The sequence below is a fragment of the Lygodium microphyllum genome, chromosome 1, assembly GCF_053477565.2.
Source record: "Lygodium microphyllum isolate KBCC chromosome 1, Lygodium_microphyllum_v1.1.10, whole genome shotgun sequence".
Classification (NCBI taxonomy): Eukaryota; Viridiplantae; Streptophyta; class Polypodiopsida; order Schizaeales; family Lygodiaceae; genus Lygodium; species Lygodium microphyllum.
The window spans coordinates 154,487,512-154,503,886 of NC_141135.1; the positions used below are offsets into that span (position 1 = coordinate 154,487,512).

The following is a 16,375-nucleotide window of genomic DNA, read 5'->3' on the forward strand; positions in this document are numbered from 1 at the left end:
AAAAGCACTTGCAGTCCTCATCACATTAGCTCCACGACAAGACAAGGATATACTCCAAGGAGCCATAGAAGAATATCCTAGTTCACAGATAACAAAATTCACAATGGAGAATTACATATACAAACTTGCGGAAGTTGAGATACAAGAGAGCTTTGACTGCCTAGATGCAAGAGATCTTTGACTGCCTTTTCATGAGGGGGATTTGGTCATTGCATCCATTGCATCACAGTACTTGCTGACCAACTGTTTACTTTTCAAAACTGAATAGTAACTTGCTCATTGGTCTCACCCCAAACTGTAATGTGTAATGACTGATGTGCAAATGTCAGCTAGCAGTTCTAGAATGTTTCAGCCTCTTAGGACTAAAACCTGACTCTATTCTCACCCTGTTGTCCCACATGGTAACCACCCAGGGTGGCCATTGAAAAAATCACTAACATAAGGTAAATGACCCCTACCCACAGGTCAAGCAACATCATTGTGACCATATGCCAATCAACTCCATAATTGCACCCGACAGAGACTAACAAATATAGCTGCAAAATTCTCCTGTGATAATCATGCATGCTAGATATCTTAAGATTGTAGGAAAGCCAGACTCTTAATGCATGCATAAAATTCCAACTCTTATAGTACAACTTCCTCTATCCATCACAACAGATATGCAACAGTATTACTTGTGCCCATCATTTGGCCTCATAAATCCCTTTGGCCTTCAACAGACTCCTGGACTTGCCATCCGTTGCTGGCACAAGTCTACAAACCAAGGATCCTGCTACTAAAGCAATAGGCCCACCTTTCCAGTTTCACAGTTTCAGATGTTGATCAAAGGTCTACAGAAAACCAGTGTGACACAGCACAGCAAAGATCAGGTCTTGCAACAGAAAGCCACATTTCTGTAGTAGATTCAAATCAATTAAGTGATAACTCTGCAAGCAAGTATAGGAATCTTTCTGAATAATAGCAAGTCCAAAATAGGGACCAAGCAGATTGATCTAGCTGGCTAAAATGATTACAAGTTGCAAGATAAGATGAATAGCAACTAAGTTAGCAGCAATAATGCTTTCCTTTGAGTATTGGGGCCTCAGAGGCAGCTGACACAGCTAGCTATGCAAAGTCAGAGATGGCTGTTGCTAAGGTCAACATGATATTGACTAGCTTTTTATTGAATAGCTGTAACCAATGGGGCAATTGCATAATAAGCTTGATATTTCTGCACCTTAGAACCTCCAAACTGAGGTGCTCCTATAATGTTCCATTGACAAATGGCAGGCCCATTTCTCACGATCATGAGAGGTGGTCAAGGCCTAAGGGGAATCAAACAGCCACACTTTCTTTCAATGGCTGGGTGCCCTCCACTGCCAAACTTTGATAGTAGTCTACCAAGACCTTCCATCCACCAGGACACATAAAACCATCAGGAGGATTCTCTCCACTTTTCGCAAAATTCCTCATCTGTCAAAAGAGAAAATGTTATCCATACCATATGAGTTGAATGAAGATCCACCAGCTGACAGCTGATAGATATAAAACATAACTAAATCAAGCACAACTACACACAATACCTTTGTTCCCGAAATAAAGATGAAATCATCTGCTCGTGAAGGATCAAAGAAGGCCATCTTGCTTTGTGACTTGTCATATGCAGCTACCTAAATACATGACAGTAGTATAAAATGTTAGATCTATGCACACTACTCAAAGGATTAGAATAGGCAATCATCTGTGAATTTATCAAGCAGACTTTGTCAATGGTGTTAAGCTACCACCTCAACAGTCTCCAATAGTAGCTTCAATTTTTATCAGCTAAAAAAAAACTGGACCGCATCACAACACAAACTCATGTAGCATGAAATAACAGAAAGTCAAGGAAAGCAATACTTCATACACAAAAGAAAATACATCCTATATCATTTGGGATGTGATTTACTTCAGTAGAACTAGGTAACAAAAACACCAAGAAATATGGAGAATATAAATATTCCCCTCCAATTGTTAAGCTAAAAATTCATTATCCATTGATTGACTTTTTAAAACAACCCCAAAACAGCAAATTACCAAAAGTTTCATTGAACACGGAGCGGTTCTAGAGAGTTTCTATGTCCCACATGCAAAACCCTAATTTGGGAGGATCCTTCCATGTCTATAAATAGATGGGCTGCCCATTATTCAACCCTATCCTTGTCTTATAGGTTTCTGTCATGAGGACATGTATTTTTGAAACCTCGCTTAACATGTGGATTAATTCTTAATCACATGGTTAAGTAAATGTTGCATAGGTGAGGTGTAGCTGGTGGGGTTAGAGTAAATCTACGAGGCGAGGACCCAAGAAAATCATGGGATGTCAAAGGAAAAGTTACTATAAGGTATGCCACACAAGTACTTGGTCTGGTGCCAGTTGTTGGCTTGGGTCATTCATTTGGCTATAAGTGTTTGTTAGTGATACTAGAGAAGTGGTGTTTAATGATGCCTAATGCCAATCTGATGGTCAAAGATGGCGTAAAGACACTCAAATCACATGGTTAAGTAAATGTTGCATATGTGAGGTGTGACTGGGGTTAGAATAAATCTACGAGCCCGAGACCCAAGGAAATCACGGGATGTCAAAGGCAAAAGTTGCTATAAGTTATGCCACACAAGTACTTGGTCTGGTGCCAATTGTTGGCCTAGGTCATTCATTTGCTAAAAGTGTTTGTTAGTGACACTAGAGAAGTGTTTAACGGTACCTAGTACCAATCTGAAGGTCAAAGATGGCATAGAGACGCTCGGGAATGGAAGTTGCCTAGCCAATTTAATTATTGGCCAGTCATATTAATTTTTCACGACATTGAAATAATTATTAGCTTAATTTTTATTATTTAAAGATTGAAACACCACGCAAAAACCAACTCATCTTCCTTCTTCAAGGTGCTTCATCCTCATCTTCATCTATCATCATGGTTCTCGACACCACACAAAGACCGATATCAAGCTCCTCTTCCTCCTCCATCATCTACATCCGAGGTTGAGAGGCGGTTCTTACCCTTCTTAGTATTCTACAAAATTCCGCACTCGTCTTCGACATCAACCTCTCTTTCTGTAAACGCCCCGAACAACGTAGTATGCTTAATATAATATTCGCTTGTTTTCGAGATTTAATATAAAAGAGAATGAACACTTAAAGCTGAAAATGAAAATTACTCACAAAATTACAGCCATGAAAAATGTAAAAGTAATGGAGACAAGATTGAGGGTTGAAGATGGGCAACCCAACCCCCCCCTCCGAAGGAATGTATTTCTGCTCAACCCAAGTCCCTTAGGGAAGAGCTCAGTTACAATCAACCTGAGAGTGAGGAGAAGTAATTCTCACGCTCACAAGATCATGCAAAGATGTACAAACACACATGCATTATCTATTATGCAATGATAAAAACTGATTTCTTTACAGTATGAGAGAAGAAAGAGAGGAAATCAGCCTTTCTCCGTCGTTGAACAACAGTACATGGATAGGGCTTGCTTCTTGTTGCTAAAATGGAAGAAAGAGCTTGAGAAGGAGGTGATGTAATGAATTTACAGGCTTGCTGTCCTGTAAAATAGTAGTGATAGAAGAGGGAATATGGAGGAATTTGATAATGAAGAAGTAGGGGATGATGATGGGGATGGATGGGGCCAGTTTCTGGCTATCTGTGGGTGTTGTACATAAGTTTACATCAAAGAAAAATGATGCTGAATGAAGAAAAACGAGCTCTTATTTATAGGAGAGGGAAGAGCTAGTACAAAAGGGGAAAGTGGAGTAGCACAAGACAAGTGTCCAGCCACATGTCATGAGATGTGACAAGTGGTGGGACACTTGGAAACTTGTGTGACAAGTGTCTTGACAAGTGTCTTGACACTTGTCTCTTCTCTATGGCCTTCCTTTTTGGGCTGAATACTGTCAAGAATAGAAACAACCAAATTTAGTAAGCATAGTCAGAGTACAGAACTTACTATTTTTAGAATGACATCCCTATTTTTAGGACTAGCATTTTTAGGCTAATTCGAGAATCCTAAAATTTAGGAACCTCCTAAAATTTAGGGATCTCCTAAAATTTAGGGACCCCCCCAATATGGGTGTCATATGAAAGCTTTTTTCGTGTACATCACAAAAACGGTATCAAAATCTTCACGTGACTTTCCTATGCAAAGAAATGTGCATTTCAAGCTTTCAATCCACACATGCACATTATACAAGCATTTCATGATCATGCCATCTTGTTGATTGTAACTATCTGTTCTAGTGGATCTAGCTCACACTTCAAGGCATCAATCTTTTCTGTGTGCGAGTCTAACCCTGATATGCGTGAGTTCTGGTCACAAGCGCCCAATCGGGCCATGTAGGTGGAAGTGTGAACTATCTTTTCTCTAACCCACCGCGTGGGTCCACCATAACCTGTGACTACTCATCAGTGGTCAGCTCCAATGCACTTTTCTTTATATCTAATTAGTGCAAAGGAAATAAATTTAATAAATCATTATATAGACAAATTAATGAAAAAATATACAAATTCTGTTTCTATAGAGTTGTGACACTTTCCAATTGTACCTCTCCTTTGCATTGCACAATTTTATCATCTTTGTAAAGAGTGCTTGGGCAAGTGAACAATTTCCCTACAAGGAACATTATTCAAGAGGCACCTACTATATACACATTCTCATCAGATAGAATACTACTATGCATCTCATTGTGCGGAGGACACTTGGGCGGATCCTAAGCTATCTCCATTTACACTTCTTTACCACTTTACCACCACCACACTATCGAAAACTAGCCTTCCTTCGGTGGATGGGTAGTAATTCCCTAATTACAACTTAATTACAACAATAACATTTATTACAAAATCGAGAAATGAAAATTAACTTACAATCTTAGACAATGGACATCCTATTGGCTCCAAAATTGGCGTCCCTTTCGGTATTTATTTAACTTAATTGAAGAAAACTTGATGTACAATGGGATTGTCCCAATTCCTTTTGGTATTCATTGATACAAAATCAATGAATACCAAATCAGATTGATGTGTCCCAATCGCTTTGATGGAGATGGAAAATGCCCCAAATTCATTAATTTATTGCTCTCTCCACTTGAATTTGACTAATCACAGCTACAGCCCTATTGAATCTAAGTCTAGGAGCTTCCAATTTCTAGCATGCTTCTTGAGACTGCTGCTAAACCCTAACTTATGCTGAATATTAGGGTTTATAGCAAAGAAACCTGAAATTTCTTAACCTCTAGTGATCTCAATGTTGTAACCTTCGAAGCAAGGTGTAGAAAGGCTGGGAGATGAGAGAGAATGCTGAGGAGAGAGAAAATTCAGACTTCCTTCATGAAGAACTGAAGAAAATCTCTCATTTGCTGTTGTTGCCCTGTCTCAACAGCTTGTAGATGCAAAGAACTAAAGAAAATCACTCATTTACTACTGCTGCCCTATCTCAACAGCTTGTAGATGCTATCACCTATTGTTGTTGATTGGTCTTCTCCTTCCCTTGGCTGCCTCAGAAGGTCCTTCAATGGCTACAAATCAAACTAGCAACATCTCCTTATTCTCTCTTACAGGCTGAAAGCACTAAAATGCCTCTCTCCAACCTCTAAAGACGTTTTTCAATCTTGCATGGGCATTTATGACAAGTAGCAACCTTTCCAAATGGTTTTTCCAACATTATCCATAAATAAATATTAATTTTTAATCTTTAAATACTGAAAATTAATCTAATGATTATTTCGGTGCCCTAAAATATAATATGACTAGCCAATAATTAAATTAGCAAGGCAACTTCCATTCCCGAGTGTCTCTGCACCATCTTTGACCATCAGATTAGCATTAAGTACCGTTAAATGCCACTTCTCTAGTGTCACCAACTAACACTTATAGCCAAATAAATGACCTAGACCAACAACTAGCACTAAACCAAGTACTTGTGCGACATAACTTACAACAACTTTTGCCTTTGATATCCAGTGATTTTCTCGGATCCCAAGCTCGTAGATTTACTCTAACCCCAGTTACACCTCACATATGCAACATTTACTTAAACATTTGATTAAGAATTAATCCACATATTAAGTGAGATTCCAAAAAGACATGTGCTCATGGCACTATTCTTCATCACCCTTTTAACTCATCCTTGACACCCTTAAGTGATTGAGTTAGCTTGTTTGTTTTGCAAGGTGTTGGAACTTGGATCTAACTATCCCTTTTCATTCTTCCCATGGGGCATTTTACTTAAAAGGATGTAAACTATATAAATTCTCACCAAAAAAAAAAAAAAGACTCAATGTAATTCAATCTGCCTTTACAAGACTTAGTAGGCCACTGGGCAACTCACGAGCACCCTTTGTCCAATGCCATATTCTCTCTAGGGTGACTACTTGGACTCCCTTGGTAAGATAACCATCGCTTCTATAGCCTTGGTAGTCCGCTAGACAGCCAATGCTTACCTATACCCTTTGTCTGATGCCCTGGCTACTTTGGGGTGGGATATCTTGGGATAAAATTAGACTTGCGATTTTCTTCCAATCCCTTCTCGATTCCAGTTTTGGGCTTGAGAGGAGGTGTTGAGACAAAAATTCATTACCCATTGATTCTCTCTTTAAAACAGCCCCAAAACAACAAACTACCAAAAGTTCCTATGGTTCCATATGCAAAACCCAAATTTGGGAGGATCCTTCCATGTCTATAAATAGACAGGCTACCCACCATTCAGCCCCGTCCTTGTCTTGCAGGTTTCGACCAACTGTCCAACCCCCAACGATTACTGCTGTGTGGTCTACATTGTCACCCAACCTTCCACTATTGCCAATTATCAAATCTTATCATCTTCAACAAGTCGTTTTTGAGTGTTTAGCACTTTTCTTCATTGGCCTCTACTTTGACTAGTGGTTACTGCACTCAAAATCTATCTCCAGTGGATGACACACATTAACACCTTCCTCAACTTGCTCCCACAAGGACCACTGACTGTTGATCAACTCTGTCCTTGAGCATTCTATATATTATCTCATTCATTTGCATCATCAATTTTATCACTTCAAAGTTATCTTTCTTTTCTATTTACGTTTATGTTCTTGTGTTTTGAGTTTTCATTTTGTGTTTTGCGTTTAGGGTGTTCAAGTTTTACACCTCACTGTCAATCGTGGCTGTACTTTCTATATTTCCTCAATGCAAACCCTAGCATATCTTCACACCAACTTCACTTGCTCTCTAGAAGTAGAAGTGCACAAAGAACACTGAAACACATGATCAATGAAAAGATAAACTCAAACATGACCTTAAAATGTATTGTCCTCAGACATCTTGAGGCAAAGAATAAACAGAAGATAAATATGTTTGGCTGAAATGTGTTGGCCTTGATTACTATAAACTAGTTGACTAAGCAAGCCTTTAAGGAGAATCTCTACTATGTGCTCATCAATGTTCATAAAGAACCAAGGTTTAATGTACAATACCTTCAAAATTTGAAGATAGAAGTTTAAAACCTTGAACTTCACAACTTTTTTATTCTAAAAATGACAATTTAAAACCCTAAACTTCACAAATTTTTTAGATATAAAAATGACAAATATGTTATAATTGATTAGAAAATCCTTCAATATGAAGTTTTTGTATGTACTACCAAAAATGTTGTTCATGGATATTGGTGCTGGTTACTAAGGGGCTTCATGCCACTATTGTAAAGGGTGGGATTGTGCATTTACTTCACTGCACTATCACAGGACAGTTTGCAAGACAGGTCCAATATAATTTCCATGAGATTGGGCTTTAAAAATGTGACAAGTAAGTGTACCAGTGGTGATGACCTTTGCAAAAATTTGCATGACAGCCATGACCAATAATTGTACTGGTGAAGAGCCTCCTTAATACTAGGTCAAATTGCTCTCACAAACTACTACATGTAGCTTCCAAGTAGGTGGAAACTCAAACTTGGAAGTAACATCACTAAGACTCTCAAAAATAGGGCACTTCTCTTGCATGGTGCAACTTTGATTGGCACCTACCTAAACTATGTGTAGCTCCCTTAACACACCTTCCTAAAATAAGTGTGTATAATTTAAAGTCGAATACAATCATTTAACAGACTATTCGAAATTTGTGAGAATTTGTGCCTAGACTCAAGCCATCAGAGAAAACTAGAAAGAGAACCTGACAAACCGAATGTGTTGTTTCAAGGAAAACTAGTATTGGTTGCTTCTTGAACATCAACACAAGTACCTCCCCATAGTCCTGCTCAAGCTCAACTAAAGTCAAGCAATCTGTTGAATCTAGTGGTGATCTCTATTGAGGTGTCCTCATTGAAGGCCTTCTAAATTTGGGACTAAAAACTAGAGCGTGAAACTTAAAATAAATTGTCTAATTATTGGCTGATGTTTTGGAATAGGCACACTACAAGATAAGTCAACTTTGAGTTTGCCTAGGAGGTGATCTAAGCCAATAAGCACGGTTGCAAGGTCTCTTGCCTAGAGATTGTAAGAGCCAACAATTCCACGAATGAGAGTCTCAAAATACAAGCAATTGCTGCATATTGGTTGCTGCAATGTCCCTCTTAGTGGCACCCTGAGAACAAGCAAACTAGTTCGAGGCAGCATTGCAAGCCAACCAACCACCACATGGCAACCAGCCAAAACATGGCAAGGTGACATTTTGCAAGTTGAGCTACCACTCACACAATTCTTTTTTCTTTCTAAAACAAAATTTTTGGTTAAGCTAATTTATAAGGGGATGATGTTACAAGGCACCACAAAAAAAGTAACAAAAGAGTTTGAAAGCACATAATATGAACCAATCAACATCATCACCGAGTGAAGCACACCCATAGAGTGATTATTATAAGTCCTAAGAACCACAAGACGAAAGAGAGAGAAAATGATGAAGACCCGAAATTGGAATGGCTGCATTTTGTCCACAACTACTGACACACACACTCCTTTTCTTTGATATGGGCCCTCCTGTACTAATTATCCGTGTGCAAGATGGTTCTTTCTAAAACAAAAAATTTGGTTAAGTTAATTTACAAGGGGGTGATGTTACAAGGCACCACAAAAAAAGTAACAAAAGAGTTTGAAAGGACATAATATGAACCAATCAACATCATCACCAAGTGAAGCACACCCATAGAGTGAGAGAAAATGATGCAGACCCGAAATTGGAATGGCTGCATTTTGTCCACAACTACTGACAAACACGCTCCTTTTCTTTGATATGGGCCCTACTGTACTAATTATTCATGTACAAGATGGCTGCACACTTTGCACGAGTGTAGCCCTAAAAGAACAAAAAAACACCAATACAAAGTATGATACTGAGACCCATCCATTATCAAATGATAGGCTATCAAACAAAGATTGTTGCAATGACCTTCTCAGGTTAGTATAACTATCGGAGGTAGTAACTTTTAGTCACAATGTTGAGAAGGCTCAACAAAACCCAAAGATGTGGAACTAGCACCTCTAGTGCAATTGAAAATAGAATCCAGGCTTAAGTTAGGCACAAGCAAGCTAAAAATGCACAAAATAAGACATTGGATGTAGAATAAAGCTTAGACTAATGCTCAAATTTCACCTATAACTTGGCACCAACGATGATAAACTACAATGGGACTACTATACTATCATACCATGAAAGAACTCAAAGTGTGTATGTGGCAGATAGCATATTGAAAAAGATCTAGTTCTTTGAGGAAAAAATCATCTCATCTATAACACATTGAACTAAATCTATTGCTTTGTTGCATACAACTTGCAACCAGTAGTCTATCGAATATTGCCTATAAAATGTTTGCTTCAATCCTAACTGTGGCAAGCTTATTGAACATTACCTCTAAATTGTTTGCCACAATACTAAGTTTATGTTGAAAGATCTTTAGGTAGAGGGACTAGGAGACAATGATAAGAGTACGTTTACTAAAGTTGGAGACTACAAACATGACTTACAAGAGTTTGTCACTCCAATGCAATAAAACACCCTGAAAAAAAAGCACAACAATATTTGCCGGTCGCAAAAAATGCCCAAAAAATGCATCCAAAAGACACATTTTTTGTGCAACAAGATTTGAGCCTAGCACGCTACACATTTTCACGAAAATAGGCTATAGACCATGAGATCTAAGTGCAACTCAAATTGGCAAAGCAATCTAACATTGTTTGCACCTATGCATAAAGGCTTGCAAAGGGGTGTTGAGCCACTAAAATTAAAGGCCTACACATTACACGAAATTAACATGCATTTTGGCCTAATTTTACTCTGCCAAAAGAGCCAAAAAAGATTTATTAATGAAAAAGGCGTCTATTTTATTCAATAATACAAATGCCCCTAAAACCCCATACAAGGACATGTTATGAGCATCCATCTCGCTTCCTGATATCTCATTATGGATCACTCCTCTTTGAGCCTTCCCTCAAGATCCCCTATGCACCCCACTAGTGCTAATGATCTCCACCAACATCTCTCTTGGGGCTTGGAACCGTCCAATGAGTAAATCATACAATGCTAACACACCTCATCACATCTCAATGGGTACCCCAAGACCCTGTAGTGTCTATATTAGCTTGGCTCATCACATTGTATCAAGCCTTTGCAAAAATCCACAAAGTAAAAATAGATCCTCCTCCCATGTGCCCTACCCTCCTTGATGATAGCTAAATCCATTTATGTTATTCACTACGACAAATGCCCAAAAATCCCCTGTATAAGGGCATGTATCTACCTCTAAGTCTTCCCTTTTATCTCTCTAACACCCAACCATTCTCCAACTACCATGCCTACCAACTGCTACTACCATCTCTCGAAGCTTCCAACACTCCACCTCTCAAGAAGTCGATGCCCTATCATTCAAAAGCCATGTGGGGAGGAGCTGTGACTTGCTGTCACAGCCCATCACTTCCCACCCCATCACCTTTTGGATGATCTATTGCCTCCACTTTACCCTATAGACTCATTTCTATTGCTACCAGGAAAATAATTGATGATGACGATGATGATGGACTCATTTCTATTGCTACTAGGTGAATAATTGATGACAATGGTGATGATGATGACCATCATCATCATTTGTTGATTTGTGGAGCTGCTTTGCAGCCAATTAACTGTGTCTTGCCACTCGAAGTCTACATCGACATTGTGATGCAAAGTGACTATGTTTCCCTCCCTCCACTACCACTCCAATTGTGACAACGTAGCCATCTTTTTGTCAATGGAAAAACTTCCTCAAGAGGGAAAAATTTCCCCAAGGGTCCCAAGTGCGCTCACACATATCACTACCACCATATGGTAGTAGATGTTTCCTAAACTCTAATTTTGTAGAAACTTACAAGATTTGGGAAACTGTTTCTTATCCACGTGTTTCTAAAATTCCTAAATACTATGATGAAAGCTTTGGATGGCCCAATCAGCAGCAACTACCCCCTTTGTCTAAGAAGTAAGCCGAGATGAAAATCGTCTCCTATAACTAAACACTACTTGATGCCAATACTTCACTAAAACAAGTGGAGTGAAATCTATGATTGCCTTCTTTTCACTATGTACAAAGATACAAACAGTGAATCTGTGACAGTCATCCCTGAACATAAAGGGCAGACCAAAATAGGCACAAAAGACTATGCATGGAGCATATATGTGGGATGACAATCATCCCTAAACATAAAGGACAGACAAAAATAGGCCTAAAAGACTATGCATATAAGAGAATGGACAAGATGAAGATGAACTGCCAACATGATACCAATAGGATTTGTGAACATTGAGCTGAGCCATGAAGTGACCGGTGCTTGTTCATAACAAGTATCCGCCGTAACAATACAAGGCTTGTTTCTACTAATCAATAGAATGATGTACTTAATTATCTATAGATTGCAGAAAGTCCACTATAAACCCCAAATAGTACACAAGAATGAGGGAACGAGTAAGTGTGTTTTTACCCTAAAGGGGAGTATGTTCAAGCGCTCCAGCCCAGGAGCCATGCTCAGTACCAACTTGCCATGATCTGGATCATAAAGATCTCTCTTCTCAGTAGGGTGCCCCATACCAGCTGGATCACGGCCAACGATATAGAAATCAGCACCAGCATTAATTCGAGCTTTTGCATGCCATTGAACTTCTGTAGGTCCAGCATAATGCATTGGCGAGGGGAAAATCGCCACAACAGTGGTTTCAGCATCTAGAACGCCTTCTTCAAGGACCTGTGAAAGACTACTCCGTTTCATATCAACAAGAAGAAGCTATACTTTTGCATGTACAGATCAGTAACAGGTCATTTCTGTTATACATATTGTGAAAGCAGGTTTTAGTTCCCATGCCTTGTCATGTTGCTTCATTCGCCATTCAAGAGGGACATCATCTGCTTTTGTAAAGCCACCTAGAGGATGCAGGAGTAATACAGGGTTCTTGAAACCCATCTCCAACAAACGTCTGCGAGTGTCTGTCATAAGCAGAGCATGCCCATTGTGAACAGGATTCCTCAGCTGAAATGCAAACACAGCATCTGTTTTCCTACGCTCGAATTCTTTACGAAGTTCTGCAGGAGAAAGTCGATAATGGTCTAAGCCATCATGATACTTGATAGGCTCAAGCACTTCAAGATCACCTCCAATCAGCCAGTTCCCTGCTGGCATAATTGACTCCTCCACATAAGGAAGTCCAGGGGCTGTTGTGCCCCAGGTTCGAGCAATTCGTTCTTCTTTGTTGTGTTTGTAAATCTCAATACTGCCAGCACAAGAAGCTTGTAAATCAGTACAGAAGTCAGAAATCAAACAAGCATGACATCTTTAGCTGTACAAGGGATCATGCACAGCTTACCAAGAGGTGCTTTCAACATATTTGATTCCAACAGACAATCTCAAACTTCATGGGAGAGTGAAATTTTGAAGGTGTATCTGTGTGCCTATGGCTGTGTGTGCGAGTTATTAAGAAAAAAGTGAGCGTGCTTGCACCCTTGTGCGTGCAATCTAATCTGTTACATAACTATTTAGCTACTTAATTCACTTACTTGCGCAGGATGGCCACAGCATTTCCTTTGGGAGCAATAAGAGTAACTGCGTAGGCATGGCTGGAAACGAGATTATCCTTCTGATAGTCATCGATAGCAAGGACAATGGGCAGTGACATGTTGACAAGAGAGCCATCCTGCAAGCGAAGGCAGTTGAAGTGCAGGGCCTGGAGGTACTCTGCCTGGCGCATGAAACCGCGGAGGGGGCTGGCCCATCCTTCTCCGACCACATGCACCCACTCCAGGTCGATCTGTGTGATGCGCACTTGAGGGAGGCTGCGCGCCTCGGCGGCCTTGGCAGCACGCTTCTCAGGAGGGACAATAAGGTCCACAAGGATGCCACCGTCGGGGGCGATGAGTGCTGCACGGGGGTATGTGCACCCTCGCATTGGACGTGAGGGGCCAGGCTTGTCCAGTTCTCTGAAGGAAGAGGAGAAGTGGGATCGGAGAGGGCCTGTGGAAAGCAGGTGCTTTTGAGACTGTGCTTGTGCCTGCAGCTGCGCCTGCGTTTGGAGGTGCTGCTTGAAGGCTGCTGTGGGGATGCGAGCAATGGCCACGCCTGCGGCAATGGCAGTTGCCATCTCTTAAAAGAGGAAAACACAAGATTCAGAATTGAGCCAACGATTGGTCCCCCGATCAAAAGCGAGGCGCTGGGAGCGGACTCATTTCCCTGCTTTGCTCTTGTTCCCACGGCATGAAAGCAGAAGGATAGGTAGGCGCAATGTGCCCCATAGGAAAAGCAAAACGAGATCAAGTAGCCTATCTAGTAAAATGAGAGAGAGAGACGGGGGGGGGGGGGGGGGGCACAAAGACAGGGTGCTCAAAATGTGAGGGCGACGATGACGACGATCCTGTATTCTGTTCTTCCTTGTTCTTGCTCTTCTGCTGCTGCTGCTGCTCTTCTTCTTCTTCTTCTTCTTCTTCTCCTTCTTCGTGATTATGCAGAGAACGGCTTGTTTGCCAAAGCGCAATGCTGCCTCTTCGGCAGCTTCTTCTTCCCCTCCCAAAGGGCCAATTCAGACCCTGTGCTTCTTCCCCCATCAAATTAGGGGAGCTGAACCTGGTCGCAATGTCGTCTACGACGTCTTCTCTATATGATTGTGTCATTTTGTTTTGTTCTACTTTATTATTATTATCACTATAACATATCACTATAGAATCTGGATCACAGAACTGAGATTCGCTGCCTTCGCCATTAGCGTTCACTTTGGGAGGACGATTTCTCCGTATAACGCAAAATCGGAAAATTTATAAATGGTTATAATTTTCTTTTGTTTTTAAGGGTGACTAGGCGCTCCACGCCTAGACTCGCCCCGACGTTTCGCGCTGGGGCAAGTGCGATTTTTGCGGGTGGGACCCGCCCCCCACCTCTCGTTAACTAATAGTATAGATTTGAACCATTGCTAGTGCCCTCCCCCTCTCTTCTTCCCAACGAGGGCCAAAGCATCTCACAAGTCCCCCCAAGCACAAGCAAGCCCAGAGCTTTCGATACTAGGCCTTCTTGTCGAACTAGTAAACAATGCTCATGAGGAAGTTCGAGATGTCAGGCAAGGGGGTCAGGGAGCCAACCTCACACTACTAGTTTTGGGATGTGGATGTGGTAGGAGAGGAAGCCAAACCTCGAATGTTTGGAGTTCTGCAGATTTCTGGCCTGCACCCCTTAATAACAAAAAAATCCTGCCCACAGGAGCATGGTTACTCAAAGTTACAAGTATTTTCCAAAACAATTGGTCTTTTTGGCAGTCTGAGGGCGGATATCTGTGTAGTTTGTCCTCCATGTCCCTTTTATAGGGGCTCATGTCTCCCATCTTGTGTGCCACAATGTCAATAAGGTTTGCGTACCCTTGAATCTCCCAAATACTATGACCTCCCATAACCTTCTCATCGTACATAAACCATACCTTCAAAATATGATGAGATATATACAAGCATTATTTAGCTACTGTGTGGTCATGCAATGGAATGTAAGCTAGGTGCTAAATTAATATTAAATTTAGGTTGTGGACTAGACACCTTTACATACTAAATCTAAATGCATGGGCTATTATATAGAAAAGCACATTGTCAACAATTCTTTGGTCATGTTGTGGATAGTAAGTTCTATGCTAACCTACTTTGATGTGGGTATGGAATTGAGACCTTTATATACTAACCCTAAATGGGTTGCTTCTAGTATAACTCTATCATGTAACTTCTTATTGGATTGACATAAGGTTGGGATGGCTTATTCGTTTGTCTTTTAATGATGTACTATTTTGAAATTTGATTGTTCCTCTGGCTTTATTAAAATTAGAATGATACTTCCCTTCACAATATTGTTACCAACTATCTAAAGATTAGGTGAAAAATAACATCATTCACAAGTTCATTGCTTAGATGAAATTTGCTTCCTATTACCATTTTACCCATTGCATGCTAACAATTTTAATATTAATTTTGTGATATACGAGGTTCTAGATGGACTTATTAAACATGATGGAATACTATGCTTTGTAAAAGTAGATAATCGTAGTCATGTTGGTTAATATTACTAACAAAATTGCAAGAAAACCTCTAATTTTGATTGTTTTTGTTGTCACAAATCCCTTAAAGGGTCAAATTAGAGTCAATAAAGGCTTATACCACTGTTTTTAAAGTCACAAGAAGTACATTTTATAATAAGCTCATGCTCTGAAGCATTGCGCAATAAGTTGTGGCCTTTGTGAAGTTCACCGATTAGAACTTTTGTGAAATTAGTATGAAACTATGTTGATATCTACCCATAACATGCAACAATGCTTTGTACCAATTGATATCTTTACTCTAACATCTCAAAGATAGAGCAATTGTTTTACAACACCAAATAAGACACCTCCATCGAAATCTTCAAGAGATGAAAACTTGAGAGGGTTACTCAAAAAGACGTAAGTATTCTTATGTTCTCTTTTAAAAAAAGATTTAAAATCAATTATTTTACAAGATTTATGCATGTAAATAGGTGCCATTTAAAGAGATTGTCCTAATGGAATATAGTCATGGTGCATCTTATTCCTTGAAAACTCACAAATCTTACTACTATATTATTTTAGCTATAGGTTCAGAAAGCCCCAAACTTCCAGAGGGCTTCCCAAACCTACCCCCTTTTCCAAACCTCCTTCCCCTTCCCCTCCTCTCTTTTTCACGTGTAATATCTCATTATCTCTTCCCCTTCTCTTTTTTCATTAAAGCATCCCCCCCCCCCTCACCTCCCTTTTTTTAATTATTATTTTAGCTATAAGTTCGGAAAGCCCCGAACCTACCCCCTTTTCCAAACCTCCCTCCCCTTCCCCTCCTCTCTTTTTCAAGTGTAATATCTCATTTCTTCTTCCCCCTCCCTTTTTTCATTAAAGCCTCCCCTTCTCCC

At 40.1% G+C, this 16,375-nt stretch overlaps 1 protein-coding gene across 1 annotated transcript; it reads right to left on the minus strand.

The window, feature by feature from the left end:
* Nucleotides 1–875: 875 nt before the first annotated feature.
* LOC148041855 (ATP sulfurylase 1, chloroplastic-like) lies at nt 876–14,062 on the minus strand. The gene is made up of 5 exons (XM_087683335.1): nt 12,994–14,062; nt 12,305–12,710; nt 11,927–12,187; nt 1,566–1,652; nt 876–1,455 (listed from the first exon to the last, which is right to left on the minus strand). The coding sequence occupies exons 1-5, from the start codon at nt 13,572–13,574 to the stop codon at nt 1,318–1,320; spliced, it is 1,473 nt and encodes a 490-aa protein (XP_087539461.1). The 5' UTR covers nt 13,575–14,062; the 3' UTR covers nt 876–1,317.
* Between the last annotated feature and the right edge of the window lie 2,313 nt (nt 14,063–16,375).